The sequence below is a fragment of the Solea solea genome, chromosome 10 (assembly GCF_958295425.1).
Source record: "Solea solea chromosome 10, fSolSol10.1, whole genome shotgun sequence".
In the NCBI taxonomy this organism is placed as follows: Eukaryota; Metazoa; Chordata; class Actinopteri; order Pleuronectiformes; family Soleidae; genus Solea; species Solea solea.
The window spans coordinates 26,979,428-26,995,675 of NC_081143.1; the positions used below are offsets into that span (position 1 = coordinate 26,979,428).

Below are 16,248 nucleotides of genomic sequence, written 5' to 3' on the forward strand. Positions count from 1 at the left end.
CAGCGTCTTGAATCTACCTTTTGTGTGTGTGTGTAAAGTGCCGTAAAAAAGTTTTATCTTTAATTTACAGTGAAATGTGTTGATTTATGTCAACTAAATACACAAGAAGCAAACGCATTATTGACATAAGAGCGCCATCATGTGGCACTTGGAAAAATCCAGTGACCACGTCACTGGTGTTTTTTTTGTTATGTGTTTTTCCTATTTCCTGTGCGGTCCGTGAACGCGTCGTGATCGCTGGTATATTGAGTGAAGCAGCAGAGATGGAGGTCGAGCTGAGACTCTTCAAAGTGAGACTCAACTCTGCGTGGAAGTAACCACCGTCCCGGGAAAACTTCGTCAAAGCCGGGAAGTTTGTGGGAAAACACGCATTGGAGTATTGGATCCGGAATTTGTTTGGTTTGTTTTTGTTGTTTTTTCTTTTTCTTTTCTTTAAAAAAAAAAACAACAAAAAAAAACTTCTTCTCAGACATGGCAGAGAAAAGCGAAAACTTTCCTGATGAGTCTGCAGGAAAAGACAAGGAAATCCCAAATGGAGGGAATTCTGCAAAAACCAAAGAGGTGAGATACACTCACACACTCACACACACAAACACTCACGCGGGCACACAGCTGGTTTCACATGATGAAGCTGTAAATGTTTGGACTCTTGTCCTGCCCGAGCTCGTAACTGTGCTTTAACACTCACTGTGTTTCCATGGAGACCCGTAATCAGATTACTGACTTTATTCCGATGGTTATGTTTTCATGAGTTGTCATCATCCTGTTTTTAGTTTATTCAGATTGAGGTACACACTCAATGAAACCAAGAGCCCACTAATCCGATTTCCGAGGTTATGTTTTCAGGAGTTTTCATAATCCTATTTCTTGTGTAATCTGATTGAGATAAACACTTAATGAGCCCAAGAGGCGAGTAATCTGATTACCCTCTTTATACCGATTGTTATGTTTTCATAGATTGTCATAATCCTATTTTTAGTGTGACATAGTGTAATCTGATTGAGATACACAACGAGACTAAGAGACCAGTAATCCCATTACCAACTTCATTCCAATTATGTTTTCATGAGTTGCCAATTGAAAAACCATCATAATCCCATATTAAGTGTAATCCAATTGAGATGCACACCTAATGGGACTAAGAGACCAGTAATCCGATTACCAGCTTTATTCCGGTTGTTATGTTTTCACAAATTGCTTATTGAATATCTGTCATAATCCTATTTTAAGTGTAATCTGATAGAGATACACACATAATAATGAGACTAAGAGGCCAGTAATCTGTTTGCTGCTTTTATTCGGATTATTATGTTTTCATAAAATGGTCATTGAATATCCCTCATAATCCCATTAAGGATACACACATAAAGAGACTAAAAGGCCAGTAATGTGATTACCAGCTTTATTCTGATTTTTATGTTTTCATGAGTTGCTATAATCCCATTTTTCGTGTGTGTGCGTGTGCGCGTGTGTTTCAGGATTTCGACCTGGCCTCTGTCTACGTGTCGGACGCTCAGTACAACAGAAACATCTACTTTGACACGTCGCCTCAGGCTGTGAGGTGAGGCGTTCACACCACTCTGTATGTTTTTCAGTATGAAAATGTGTAATCTGATTGAGACGCTCAAATAGTCCAGTAATCTGATTACCAACTTTATTCTGGTTGTTATGTTTTCAAGAGTTGCAAATTGAATATCCATAATGATAATGTGTGTGTGTGTGTGTGTGTGTGTGTGTTCAGACTGTATCTTCTCTACAACCACTGGCTTCCTAAGGTTCTGCTCTACTTCTTCATCCTCGTGGTTCTGTCTCTGGCCGTGTTCGAGGAACCCGCCGTCCTCCCTCTGCCCATGTGGGTAAGATGGCCGCCGCGTTTTGTTTGAATCGGACGTTGGTATCGTTGGCGTAGCGTCACGTGACTGGCTGTTTTGATTTTCCAGGCGACCATGTTGGTGGAGCTGCTCTGCGTTCTGGTTTTCACCTTTCGACTGGTCCATTATGCGAGGGTGATCCCGCGGGACAAGTTCTGGAAAGACGCCAAGAACATCTGCATCATGGTCGTCCTCATGGTAACGTGTCACACGGTCGCCATCGGTTACTGTGACTTGACTCCAGTTTACATCATTGACACAATTAATCTGTAGCTCTGTTACTCTGACAGATTATTTGGTGACTCTGACTCAACTTTTCTGTCTTCATTAGTCTTTGACTCCGTGACTTCATTATTCTGTGAGCAGATTATTTTGTGACTTGATTATTCTGTGACTCAGTTATTCTTTGAGTCTGCAAATCTGTGACTGGATTATTCTGGGACTAGATTATTTTGTTAAAAGATTATTCTTTGACTCTGCAAATCTGTGATTTAATTATTTTGTGACTGGGCTGTTCTGTAGCTCTGACTAGATAATTCTGCAACTAGATTATTCTGTGACTGGATTGTTATTTAACAATGTCTAGATTATTCTGCAACAGGATTATTCAGAAACTCTGGTTAGATTATTCTGCAACTAGATTATTCAGTAACTCTGGTTAGAATATTCTGCAACAAGATTATTCTGTGACTGGATTGTTATTTAACTATGTCTAGATTATTCTGCAACTAGATTATTCAGTAAATCTGGTTAGATTATTCTGCAACGAGATTATATTGTGACTTGATGATTTTGCATTTATGTTATTCTGTGACTCTGTCTTGATTATAATTTGAATTGATTACTCTCTAACTAGATTATTCTTGGGCTAGATTACTGTGTTACTCTGTAGTATTCTGCAAGGTCCATTAATCTCATAACGACTGGATTAATCCTGGGATGACTTGTGTGTGTGTGTGTTCTCTGACTCAATAATTGTTGACATTTTCATGTGTTGAATGATGGGAGAATACTCTGTGAGATTATCGGAGTGTTTTTGTGTGGTTGCTGCTGCTGAGCGGAGTTCCTGCCGTTGATCTGCAGAGTCAGAATGTGCTGAGATCACTGAAACCACCTTCCGCTGCGACTGTCGCCTCGTCAGCATCTTTCAGAGCAGGACTTCTTCCTGGTGACTCAGTGGCTGTGATCACTTCAGGATACGTTCAGTGTGTGAAGTTTCCTGCAGTCTGCAAACATTTCTGTCTTCATTTCATGTGTTCTTTAAACGGATAAATAATCCTGGGAGTTGAAACAAATTTACCAGAAATAATCCATCCAGCCAATCGAACTGATTCATTTGTCCATAATTAATGGTCTTAAATTTGTACTTAATTAATTAGGGCCCAATTTGTGCAAGGAATTTATCGTTAATCCTTCAGATTATTATTCCATCCCTGATTTTGTGGTCATTTTTGAGGGCGTGAATGTGCAAAAAGACTCATGAATCTTTGCATGGATGTCAGGTCTGGCGAAAATGCGATATTGGCATGGTTCCCGGACCCGTGCGTTACTCAAGGGCTCTATAGCGCCCCCTAAGGTAAAAACAGTGGCACCGAATTTCCCTGAAACTTGGTGGAAAGATGTTACAGACCAAGACGAATAAAACAAGTTGACAGTAACCATGGCCTCAATGCAACAGGAAGTCGGGAATTTTGAATTTTGGGCGATTTGCACCCGACGTAAATTAGCAAATTCGTCCAATTTGTACGAGACACATCAAAGGTGAAATGTTGATGAAAAGGTTTTGCAGATTCAAAACGGCGTGGCCACGGCAGCCCTTGCTGTTTTGGCAAATTTTGACCATTCGCCACAAAACAGGAAGTGCCCTATGATTTATGGCACACGTTGAGTTCCACTGAATTTCCCAAAACTTGGAGGGAAGATGTTAAAGACCAAGAGAAAACCAAAAAGTCGACCGTAACCATGTCCTCAACTCAACAGGAAGTCGGCCATTTGGAATTTTGGCAATTTGTCACCCTACGTCAATGAGCTGGACACTTCAAAGCAAAAAGGTTTTTGCGCATTCAAAAGTGAGGTCAGGGAGCTGCTGCGCTCCCAGACTTGTGCTGAAACTGACATTTCCTGTTGAAGAACTGAAGTTTGTGTCACTTTGCTCAAAGCGCTCTTTCCCACACCAAACCTTCAACCTCCATAATCTTAAAATAATCATAGACTGAAATAGATTTTGTGGCTAAAATCTATTTTTCCTTGTGTTTTTGCTTGTTAATACTGGTTCACAGCAGCAGAGGGCGCTCATGGAGTCGTACCTCATCCAACCAAACCCTGAATGATTCACTGTAACATATTCAGAATAGTAGAAAGAGGGATTTTGTAGATATCTAGGGATTAGATAAATGTACGATAATCCCATTTTTCCGCGTAATTTTTTTGTTTCAAGCCGTGAAGCGTCAAACGTGCGTTGATGTTGTTTCAGCTCACTATGGTCGATATGATCATCTACGGATCGCTCAAAGCTGCCAACTGTTACGCCCTCCGCTGGTCCAGAGTCCTGCGCCCACTCCTATTGGTCAACGTCACAGAGGGACGGCAGGTAACGATCCGCCCCCAACAACCCCCCCCCCCCCCCCACCTGTTTGAACAGACAGTATGTGGTCGTTGTGGGCTTGTTCCTGCAGTTACCCGCTTTATAAGGAACGTTTGTTTGTTTGTCAGCTTCGCCGAGCGTTCAGAAGCATCCGGAACGCTCTTCCTCAGATCTTCTACGTCTTCCTGCTCTTCATGTTCAGCGTCCTCATGTTCTCCCTCATGGCTCTGAAGCTTCTGGGGAAACGGTGAGTCGCACGTTCTCTGTGATGCATTTGTTCTGACGTGTGAAACATCCTGTTTGTCCTCGTCTGTTTGAATACAACAGTTATGGAGCTTTTTCCACTATAATGTTCTAGCACTACTCAGCTCGAGTACTCGTTTTTTTGTTTTTTTGCTTTTCCATCAGTGATCGTACCTGGTAACTGTTTTTTTTTTAGTTCTCACTCTGACGAGGTTCCAAGCGGACTGAGCCGATACTAAAATGTGACGTCAACAGACTGAAGGTCACTGATTGGTCAGAGAGTGTTGTCACTGAAGAGTCACGAGCGCGACGTCCAATACGAGAATCAAAGCGAACAACGTCCAACTGTAGATCAGTTAGAAAGACTTAAAAATCCTACATATAATTCCAAAATCTATTTATAATCCCAAAATCTATTTGTAGTTCAAAAATCTTCTTATAGTCCCAAAATATTTTACAAGTCACTAGTTTGTGTGTTTGTGTCGAGTAGAAAACCACGTTACGTCAGTTTCACGTAGCCGTGCTGTGAGGACTCCGCCCGTGTTGAGGAGGAGGAGGAGCTATGAAGTCATGGAAAACGACGCGACTGATACCAAACTGAACCGAGTCGAGTCGAGCTAGAACTGTACAGTGGAAAAGTGCCATTACTCAAAGCACGATGAGTGTGAGGTGTGTGTTTTGTCTGCAGAGGCCTGACGACCATTAACGGCGCTCCGTACTTCACCAACTACCTGGAGATTGTGTTTGACCTGTACGTCCTCGTCACCACGGCCAACAGCCCCGACGTCATGTAAGACACTTGTCAACGGTCCCTCCACTCTTTGACCCCACTGTCACCACTCAAACACTGCTACGTTTACCTTTTAATAAGACTTTTATTTGTCTAATTTGTTTTACAGAAAATCATTGGTTTTAAATTAAATTAAATTAAATTAAATTAAATTTAATTAATTTAAATTATTTTATTAAATTAAATTAAATTAAATTAAATTAAATTAAAGAATCAAAGAATTTAATATTTTATTAAAATTTGCGGGTGATAGGAAGACAAGGGTCCCAAAGTGACGCCAAACCATCGAGATCTCCCCCTGGTGGCGGTGTATGAGCGTTGCACTCCTAATAAAAAGTAGACGTCAAATAAATATTTCCAAAAAAGGTTGTTTTTAGGTTGTCCTTTTCACACTGTGGTTTGTTCAAGTGAAGAAGAAGCAGAAGGAGGAAGCTCCTTAGTTACACAGAAAAGAAGAAGGAAGTAACCGTCCTGAACTCCCGCTCAGTGTTTTATGTTCTGCTTCTCATCGGCAGGATGCCGGCGTACAACTCCAGCTTCTTCTTCGCCATCTTCTTCATCGTGTACATCCTCATCAACACCTACATCTTCATGTCCGTCTTCTTGGCCGTTGTCTACAACAACTACAAAAAATACCTGAAGGTTTGAGCGAAAAACTGAACGAAAAACGCATTTTACCTCACATGGTTTTCGTTCGAAAACAAACGACTGATTTAAACTTTAAACTTTTAGTTGATCAGGAGCAAGATTTAGCTAATGTTAGCAGCTAATTCTTGCCTTTACAAGCCTGAAGTAGCCCAGGTTTATTTGTGAACTGGTGTTTTAAAATAGTAAGGACAGGTAACACAGCAAATGTAATGTAATGAGTTTTTTTTCCAAAAGCAAATTAAAGAATTAATTTATATGACAAAATACTAAAAGTAATATTTACAAAGACATTTTTGGACTTGTAAACATGGTAAACACGACCCCATTTTTCAGACACCCCGTTATTAGCTAGATAAGATAGCTAACTCTTATCTAACGTAAGCATCATGATATTAGTTAACTATCATTTGTCCTAACTTATTTGTACCTTTACTAGCTAAATTCAGAAAGTTCATCTGACAACATTTCATTACCCCTACAATTTTCGTATAACGTTGGCAACATGATTTTACCTTTACAAGTGTAGTTAACTATGTTAGCAACGTGCAATTCCCTTTATGAATTAAGTTCAGAACGTTAATCTTGAAGTTAGCTAAGGTCTAGCTGATGTTAGCAAAATGATTTTACCATTACAAGTCAAGTTAGCGAATGATGATGATAATAATAATAATATGATTTTCCCTTTACAATCTAAATTCAGTAAGTTAATCTAACATTAGCAACATATCATTAATTATACAAGCTGAGTTAGCTACGGTTTATCACAAGTTAGCAATATATTACTAGCATTACATCCTGGGCCATGTTAGCTAAATCAGAGCTAACAACCGGGGCTGACCTGAAACTATTTTCTTATTCTAACTGTTTTTTACTCTTCTTATGGAAGAGTGTTAAAGCCACATGTAAATAAAATAAAATAAATGTTTTTGAAAGAAAATAAAAACACAAAACAAAAAAACCCCATCTTGAATTCTGAGATTAAAGTCTGGGAAAAAGGCAGAATTACGTGAAAAAAGTCAGATTCCTGACTTTAATCTCAGAATTCATGCTGTTTTTTTTGTCTTTCAAATTTCATTTTTTTAAATACTCTTCCATATCTTCCTCAGCTCAAATGTCTTCATTTAGATTGAGGTCATAAATGTGTTTCATCATTTTTGTTCTGTTTGTGATCATCAAGATGTGTACAAGCATCTGTTTGTGTCACCAAACTCTTGACGGCGCTCGTGTCAACAGGAGGAGGTACGGCAGCTGGTAAGGGCCAAGAGGCACAAAATGGTGCGAGCGTTCGCCGTCCTGCAGGAGCGTAGGGAGGAGGGCGGCGAACCGGTGGTGACCCAGGCCAACTGGAACCAAGTGGTCCGACTGGTGCGGTCCGACATCAGCAACGCCCACAGAGAGTTGCTGTGGAGCGTCTGCGACGACAAGAACCAGGGCTTCATCGGTGCGTCTCACAAACAAACAAACACTCGATCTTTTCTTGCCTTCTTCTTCTCTGCTGAGCTCCCCCTACAGATCGGATTACATTTTTTAAGGAGATCAAACTTTAGCCTCACTCAGTAATGTTTGATTTGCACTTCAGGGCTACCGTAAAAACTAATTATTGTCTTAGTCCGACTATAATCAGACTGTTAACATGCTGAGGAAGTGTTAATTTGATGGCTAACAGCGCTGCATGGGCAAAGTCGCGGCCAGCAGCGATGCTAGCTAGCCTTCTAGCTAGGCATTAGCTCACAGAGCGGTGAAGGGCATGAAAACATCATGTCAATTCTGTGCGATACTGACAGGTAAAGTGGCGTTTGTCCAGCTCGCTGATCTCCTGAACATCGAGGTCATCACATTGAAGACTAGGCCACACCCACTTCAGCGCTTGTGCCCTGCCCTCTACCTGTCGGCCCCGAGCCGCCTGCTCTGTCGCATGGTCCAACACCGGTGAGACAGTTTCATTTGTTGTTTAATCTTAGTCAGTCTGTACCCTTATTTCAATCATTCTGAGATTTTAATTTTCTTCGCGGTTGACCGTCAGGGCGTTTGTGATCGTGTACGACCTCATCATCCTGGTCAACGCCGTCTTCATCGGACTGGATGAGGAGAATCCGATGATCGCAAACTCGGAGTGGGTTTTTCTGGCTCTCTACCTGATCGAGATCCTGCTGAAGCTCTACGTGTTCGAGCCCCGCGGTTTCTTCGCCAGACACAGCTTCTGGAACTGGTGAGGACGCCATCTTTTAATAATGACGTAAAGTTGTGTTTTTTATGTTTTATTTTATTTAAACAAAATATCATAAAATGCAGATTTTATCTCAGAAGAAAAATGAAGAAAAATCTGAAATTTGAGAAAAAAAAAGCCATAATTCTGATTAAGAAGTCAAAATTCTGAGATTAAAGTCTAAGATTAATGTCAGAATTCTGAGTGTGAAAAAGGTCAGAAATCTGAGATTAGTCAGAATTCTGAGAAAAAAATATTCTGACAGGTTTTGTTTTCTGCACTTTTTCCTTATTGACGAACTTTTCCTTTAAATGCTACAATTGTTTGCTGTTTCCAGGTTTGACACCATCATCGTTATATCCGCCCTCATCGCTACGATCGTCAACTCCACGCTGAAATCCTGTGAGTGCTGGTGGTTTTATTAGAAACTGGATTTTCCAGATTGTCTGAGGAACTGTATTTATGAAGAGTTGAAAACTGAAAACGCGTGATGAAAAATTCACACCTGCATGATGTTCATGCTTAGATAAATTCAGGTTTGCAAAGGGGGGGGATTCCCTTTTAAATTTCCATAAACGTTCGCATGGGAACTTTAGTTTGGGAATTTTGGAACTTTCCATGGGGATTAATGGAAAACCTTGAATCAATGAAAAAGAAAAATGGGGGAAGTTGGGTTCTTCATCATCATTCGTGTCCTGTTGCAGCGGGCGGTTACACCAGCCGGCAGATCCTGGACATCGTCTTCATCCTGCGAGTCCTCAGACTGATCCGGGTTGTGGACAGCATCAAGAGGTTTGAGCAATTTTCACCCCCCCCCCCCCCCCCCCCGTTCAATGACTTTCAATGACTTTCAATGACTGTCAATGGCGAAGATTGCTGTGATAGCACCACCATGTGGCTGATGATTGATGTGCTATGACGTAATCTTTGCTGAGAAGAAAAAACAATTATTCTAAACTCAACAGGAAGTCGGCAATTTTTAATGTTGTGTCCATGTAGGCAATTTGTGCATTTTCCTTAAATGAACTAACTTGTCCAAGCGTGTTAATCGGACCGTCATAAAAGGCTAGAAAAACAAAAACCTTGTACCAGACAATCAAGGATGACATTTTCATCACACATTGATTGCAATTTCAAAAGGGCGTGGCCACGACAAAGTCAAAACAGGAAGTGCGAAGTAACTTCCTGTAAATTTAGCGATCCGTGCGAAACGCCATGCGCAAGACAAGAGACCTGCCGCGAACACGTCCGTGCTTCCAATGAACAATAAGTCAAATGTACAGTGCCACCTGCTGGCAGGAAGGCTGCTGCAAGGGTTCACACAATTACTGTGATTACTAGTTTTTCCTATTTTACTAGTTTACCAATATTGTTTGGGGTTTTTTTATGGGCGAGATTTGGGGCTGCACGTAATGGTTTTGTGATTTATTTTGACCTGGTGTTTTATTAACCATGACGACCTGTCGTCTCTGTGGAAGGTTTCGTACGATCATCAACACCCTGATCAGGATTGGTCCAGCAATCCTCACGTTTGGACAACTCATCATTGTAAGTTTCTGACACACGCAAGGTCCTTTTAGTGTTTAGTTTCCACCATGAAACCTGGAAGACTTTAAAGCCAAGTGTGTGACTCACGGACGGGTTCTGCTCCCCAGGTCGTGTACTACGTCTTTGCCATGGTGGGGATGGAGCTGTTCAAAAACAAGGTGAGGTTTTTCGAAGACCCCAGTGACCCGGCAGGGGCGAACTGTGGAAACGCTCTCCTGACGGGAACGACCTTCGCTCAACTCCACTACTGCAAGAACAACTTCAACAACGTGGTCTCCTCCTACATCCTGCTGGTGGAGCTCACTGTGGTCAACCAGTGGCACGATATCCTTGATCTGAATCTGAACGCAACGCGGTGCCGTGTCACCAAAGTGTCGCCGATATGTCCGCCCAACACAGTTCAGTCTCGGCTGTCAATCAAAACGGCGCCGCAGATGTTTTAGCTTCACTTTTAATGTCGTCCAGTGTTCATGAAAATGTACATGTTTCAGATTAAGTCAGATTAAGTTTACGATATCTTAAGAACATGTTCACGTCTTTATGTTACACAGACTTTTCAAACAGGAAACCAAAGTCTGTAAACTGCTCACTCTCCCACACCAAAGTCCATAGAGAAAATCAGTGATTTTAGCTTGCTGGGACACAGGAGCTACTGCTGCCTCGTGTGGTCACTTTGTGTCACTGAGGTCAATCTGAACAAAGGATTTTAAATGCCGAATTGACAAAATAACACATTTGAACTCAGTGATGGAGGCAGCAGTGGATCAACAACTCCTGTGTGCTGTGATGTTAAAATCACTGATTTTCTCTATGGGGTTTGGTGTGGGAAAGTGAGTGGTTTACAATCTTCAGTTTCCTGTTGGAGAAGTCCGTCTAACAGTGACAGAAAGCAGTGAACACGTGTTTTAGTTCATTAGTTCATGAACAAATGAAAGCTGAATGTGATTGGCTGAAGAGATTCAGATGATTCAGGGTCGTGTTGAACCTTAACGCGTCTCCACTGCTCAGCAGCGGCTTCGCCATCGTCACCCACATGTCGGCCAGGATCTTCTTCGTCTTCTTTCATATCATCGTCGTCATTGTCATCATCAAGTAAGACCATTAAGGTTCATCATCTTCTTCTTCTTCTGAAAAACTAAAATAATCAGCTCCGCCTACTCTGTCATGCTCTATTACCTCATACAGACGTATGTAATGTGCATTTTTCCTTCTGTCAGCATCTTTGTAGCGTTTGTCCTTGAGGCGTTCTTCGTCGAGTACTCGGTGGATAAAAGCGACCTGCAGACGTCTCTGGAGAAGAAGATCGAGGAACTGGAGCTGGCTGTGGAACAGTATGTCACCATGACAACCCCACACATGTCAGGGGCAGTTAAGGTTGTTTCTGACGGGTTTTTGTACGAGGAGAACAAGGCGTCACACCTGCAGTTGACTGCACTCGGCAGGAGAGAACCTGAAGTTTGTAAACCGATCGCTCTCCCACACCAAACCCCATAGAGAAAATCAGTGATTTTAACATCACAAAATCCTTTGCTCCTTTGTGACCACACGAGGCAGCAGTAGACCAGCAGCTCCCGTGTCCTCATGAGCTAAAATCTTTACTTTTCACTATGGGTTTTGTTGTGGGAGACAAAGGTTAAGATAGTACAGTATATCATTGACTTGAGCTGACTTGGTTTTTATTTTATTTACATTTTAATTTATCTATTGAGCATATTTCTTCCTCTCCTCGCCTGAACTGCTCCTTTTTTAAGTGTCCACGTTTGTCGTTTTGTCGCACACAGGGAGAATTTGCAGGACAACCTGGTCGACGCCATGGAAACCTTTGACAACGATCTGGGAGCTGACCAATCGCCGCGAGAGAAAAAACCCAGCCTGATGTTTAAAATTGCCTCAAAACGTAAGGAAGACAAAATCGGACGAAAACTCGCAAAGGAGAGATAAATATGCAGGTTAACGGTGCATTCCGGTTTTAGTTGCAAGTTGCAATTTCTATCTCGGAAAGTCAGAGAAACTTCACAAACAGATGGTTACAACTCGCACAAACACTGCGACTTTTACCGCTACTTGCACTTCTGTTGTATTTTTGTTTTACCTTAAATCATTCGTACATGTAGTGTTTTGTTTCATTTTTTATCCGTAGACACTGCGCAAAAGCAATAATTGAAGCTAAGCTAGCAGCTCGGGGAAAACTGTAATTCGCTACCATAAATTAACACGCTCACAATAGCAAAGCTAATGCTAGCCTGCTGAGAGAAGTTTTTTTTATTTTTTTTTCGTTTAAACACAAGCTAGTACTGAATATATAAAAAGTGTGACCTGGTGATGGCGCTAGTTGACCTTTTCACACAGGCCATGAGATATCGTACAAACACCGTGACGGCTAACACTTGTTAGCCTCCGATATATTTGCTTCTTGTTTTTTCCCCTCTTCTCAACTGGAACGTGGTCAACTCGGAAGTGACATCACTTCCAGTTCCGATATAAAAGGAACGCACCATAAGAACATACTATTAAAGGCTTTTATTTTGAAAATCTGCAGATCAGGAACCTTGGATAAATCGCACTTCATTCTGAATTCCTTTTTTTTTTTTTTTTTTTTTTGTCGCAGGATATCGTACGGTGGACGCCTTGTTGCAGCGGATGTTCGAGGCCGATCTCGACCCCGACGATTTCGCAGAGAACGATGACCCCAACGCGCAGACCGATGGGAACTTTGCAAACCCGACTTTCAGCTCCGTATAAACACGACTGTACAAATGTAAATGAAGGGAACCGGATCAGTGGCCCGGATCTGGATTCAGTCCCAGTGTGAAGGCGCCCCGAAATCTGAGTCATGTTGTATTTTTTATATATATTTGTGTCATGTCACTCTCGACGCAACAAATCTGTATTTTCTGATAAAGAATATTTACACTGAAGTTTTCTTTTTGCATTTTTTTTTGTTTTCACGTGCAAAATGATGATGATAATGTGTGTATGTATATGTATATGTGTATATATATATATATATATATATGTGTATGTATGTATGTATGTGTGTATATATATATTTGTGTGTGTGTGTATATATATGTATATATGTTTATATGTGTGTGTGTATATATATATGTATATGTATATATATGTGTGTGTGTGTGTGTGTGTATATATATATCTGTGAGCATGTGAGCAGAGCAGACTCCGTGTCAGCAGGGGGCGGTGTGGAGCTGCAGCTCCGACATGGAGGCACAGAGTAACTGTGTGTGTGTGGTGCTGATGCTGCTGCTGTAGAGATGGAGCACAGGGAGCGGATCCTCCTGTCCGGGTCTTTGTCGTCAGGACGGAAAACAACAGTCAGGTAAGAAAAACAAACACAACAAACAAACAAGGAAATGGCGCGTGAAGCGACCGTATCAAAGCGACGTGATGCTAGAAGGTGTGTGTGTGCGCGCGCGCGTGCGTGTGTGTGTGTCCTTCACACTGATTGTGTTTTGTTAACAAAATAAAAGCCTCCCCGCTGCTGCTGCTGCTGCGTTGTCTGAACCCGTGACAACATGAAGACAACAACACAACAGCAACAACAACACAAGTAAAACAGTGTCAAAGGCCCGACGGTTGATGGAGAGGATGAGGCGTTCACGTGCTGCCTCGAGGGTGGGACAGAGCAGCATCCCGAAATGACGAAGTCACCGTCAAGATAGAAATGATTCATACCGCCAACTACATCCGGTCAGTATTTTCAAAATAAAAAAACCGACACCAAGTAAATACATAATATTTGCAGCACCCTCGATCTCGGTTTCCTGGGGGCGTGGCTTCCATCTAACCATCATCGGAACTGGGAGTAACCCCTTTCCAGTAGCGAAGTTGGGGGAAAAAAACCCCACACATATCTCGGGTTAGCCATTGTTCAACGCAGTGTTTTACGCACACAGATGACTTAAATATCGATATTGTCACAGTATTTAAGTTACGATATAGTAGTATTACAATACGGTACTATCACGATATTTAAGTCACAATATTAAATTGACGATACGATAGTATCACGACACGATAGTGTAACTATATGATACTATCCCGATACAATACTATCAGGATATTTAAGTCACAATATGATATTATCACGATATTTAAGCCTGATATAGTATCACAATATTTAAGTTACAATACGATAGTGTCACAATATTTAAATTACAATATAAAAGTATCACGATTTTTAATCCCGATATAATATCACACATATTAAGTAATGATACTATATTATCACACTACTTAAGTTTTGATATTTTAATCACAATACAATATTATCACCCTATTTAAGTCACAATGCGATATTATTATGATATTTAAGTCGCAATATTATCACGATACTTTATTCATGATATATTATTACTGTATTTAAGCCACGATATTTAAGTCACGATAAAATATATCACGTCAAGATACGATATTATCACGATATTGCGATGTACTGAGTATTTGCAAATTCATATATTGCGACGTACTCACACAACAGCTCTAGTGAGAGAGGGAGCACTGGGAACCATCTAGTGGACTAAAATGTCATTGATTTTTTATGCTAATCCACAAAAAATGTTTATTTGTTACATTACTTAAAAAAATGCTAAAAAAACAATGTGTGTGAATCACAGGGAACCTCGGGATACGATACGCAATACATGGTCCATGATACTGATAACATTGCGATACAACAATTCTGTGATAATCAATGTAGTGTAACACAATCAAACAGCGATACACCACTACATTCAAGATTCTTTATTGTCATTCCAACACACATTAAAACATGAGGTTCGAACGAAATTCCAATATAATACACATACATATACAGTATATCCGTCTAAGTGAAGGTAACGAAACGTTGGAACGTGGATATTTTTCTGGCAATATTATGACTTTTATTCTCTTAATATTACGACTTATTCTCGAAAGATTGGCCTTGATACTCCGTTGTAGTTACATTTTTTTGTAAAAAACAAAACAAAAAACCCCTTTTGCTGAAGCGGGACTTTTATTTTGAAATCATTAACCGGATGTTATGGTGGTGCATTAACGGAAGCTTGACTGTGGTGGAGTCAGAGCTGCAGTGCGGACAAACGGGCTGGAGTCGCCGGAGAACCTGACACCACAAGCCCGCCTCTGAGCAGCCGACTCCGGCCTCTGTCTGGATCTGCTGGATCTGCTGGACCCGGTTCAGCTGGAGGAGGGGCACCACGAGTCCGTTTCATCATCATCATCATCATCATCATCCTCATCCTCCTTGCAGCACCTGCAGCCGCGGAGACCCGGAGGAGGAGCCGGGGTGGACCGGGCTGCTGCAGCGCCTCTTGGAGCACGGATTTTAAACCCTCCGTGGTCCTGCAGCGGCTCCAAATCTGGACCGACCCGGGTAATTTTGACTGTGCGGGATTATCGCAGATGGTGGTGTAGCTGTGCGGGAGTGTGAGGCCCTAACCCCGGCCCTCCACCCTGTGGTTCAGCGGTACAGTGGGTTTTCTGGACCAGGACGTTTTGTGTGAGATTAAAATCCCAGATGAAGAAAATTCCCAAAAGGCGGAAAAGGAGCGGAAGGTGCGCCAGGTAAGACCTAATCCGGACTAGACCCGTGTGTGTGTGTGTGTGTGTGTGTGTGTGTCCTGCAGTGATACTGTTATAATGTACTGATCCGGATCAAAGGCGGGTCCTCAGCAGAGAAAAGGCCCGCACTCAGACCCGGATTTTCTTTAATCATGTTTCTTCTTATTATTATTTCTTCTTATTTTTCTTATTATTGTTAACCCGGGTCAGTCCGGGCCAGATTGATTTATTTATTGATCAGCAGGATGTGATGTTGCGCTTGCGCAGAGAACCTCCATGACTGTGCACTGCAGAGAGGAGTGATGCAGACAGGAGGGGGAGGGGGGCAGGGGGACCGGAAGTGTGTCATGTAGTCTTTATTTTATTTATTTACTTGTTTATATATATATGTTAAAATGTATCTTTAAATTAATTATATATACATATAAAAAATTTATCAATTATAATACACACATATACATGTATGTTTATATATTATATACATATATAGAGACACACGTATACAACATTAAAACAGCAAATCAAATTCAATTTAAAGCAAATGCTTTGAAAAAACGAAGAAACATTTATATTATTTATCATCTGTTTTTTGATTTATTTTATATTGGTATTTATTTTTAATATTTAATTATTATTATATTTTTTTGATTTTTTTGTGTCAGAACAAGAAATATATTTATTTATTTTTAAAAATGCAAATGTTGCAGCCAGAAAAAAACTGAATTGTGATTTTTCTGTTGAAGGCGAATCAACAGATTCAGATGTTTAAAATAACAAA

General features: G+C 41.1%; 2 protein-coding genes across 6 annotated transcripts in view; both read left to right on the forward strand.

Annotated features, from left to right (window-relative positions):
- Positions 1-243: 243 nt before the first annotated feature.
- tpcn3 (two pore segment channel 3) lies at positions 244-12,808 on the forward strand. 2 transcript variants are annotated; one of them, XM_058640762.1, is made up of 20 exons: positions 244-399; positions 470-561; positions 1,479-1,561; positions 1,742-1,856; positions 1,941-2,069; positions 4,345-4,461; positions 4,584-4,702; positions 5,387-5,488; positions 6,004-6,130; positions 7,370-7,577; positions 7,921-8,065; positions 8,160-8,345; positions 8,680-8,744; positions 9,047-9,134; positions 9,821-9,890; positions 9,998-10,214; positions 10,892-10,982; positions 11,108-11,221; positions 11,672-11,787; positions 12,499-12,808. In XM_058640762.1, the coding sequence occupies exons 2-20, from the start codon at positions 472-474 to the stop codon at positions 12,630-12,632; spliced, it is 2,316 nt and encodes a 771-aa protein (XP_058496745.1). In that variant the 5' UTR covers positions 244-399; positions 470-471; the 3' UTR covers positions 12,633-12,808. The 2 variants fall into 2 exon arrangements, with proteins under 2 accessions (XP_058496745.1, XP_058496744.1); XM_058640761.1 differs by having other exon boundaries at positions 244-561.
- Positions 12,809-13,126: 318 nt separating this feature from the next.
- Positions 13,127-16,248, forward strand: part of ttbk1a (tau tubulin kinase 1a) — a 38,829-nt gene continuing 35,707 nt past the window's right edge. For 2 of the 4 annotated variants that reach the window (XM_058640725.1, XM_058640728.1), the window contains exon 1: positions 14,954-15,473. The gene's annotated coding sequence lies outside the window, so the exon portion shown is untranslated. Of the gene's footprint in view, positions 13,228-14,953; positions 15,474-16,248 lie in introns of those variants that run through there. The other 2 variants (XM_058640729.1, XM_058640726.1) reach the window with 2 other exon arrangements.

Excerpts from the sequence above, each read along its gene's own strand:
- tpcn3 (XM_058640761.1), top strand. The coding sequence starts at position 472 with ATGGCAGAGAAAAGCGAAAACTTTCCTGATGAGTCTGCAGGAAAAGAC. Across the intron at positions 1,562-1,741 it reads ACGTCGCCTCAGGCTGTGAG|ACTGTATCTTCTCTACAACC; the intron begins GTGAGGCGTTCA and ends GTGTGTGTTCAG. Across the intron at positions 4,462-4,583 it reads ACGTCACAGAGGGACGGCAG|CTTCGCCGAGCGTTCAGAAG; the intron begins GTAACGATCCGC and ends TTTGTTTGTCAG.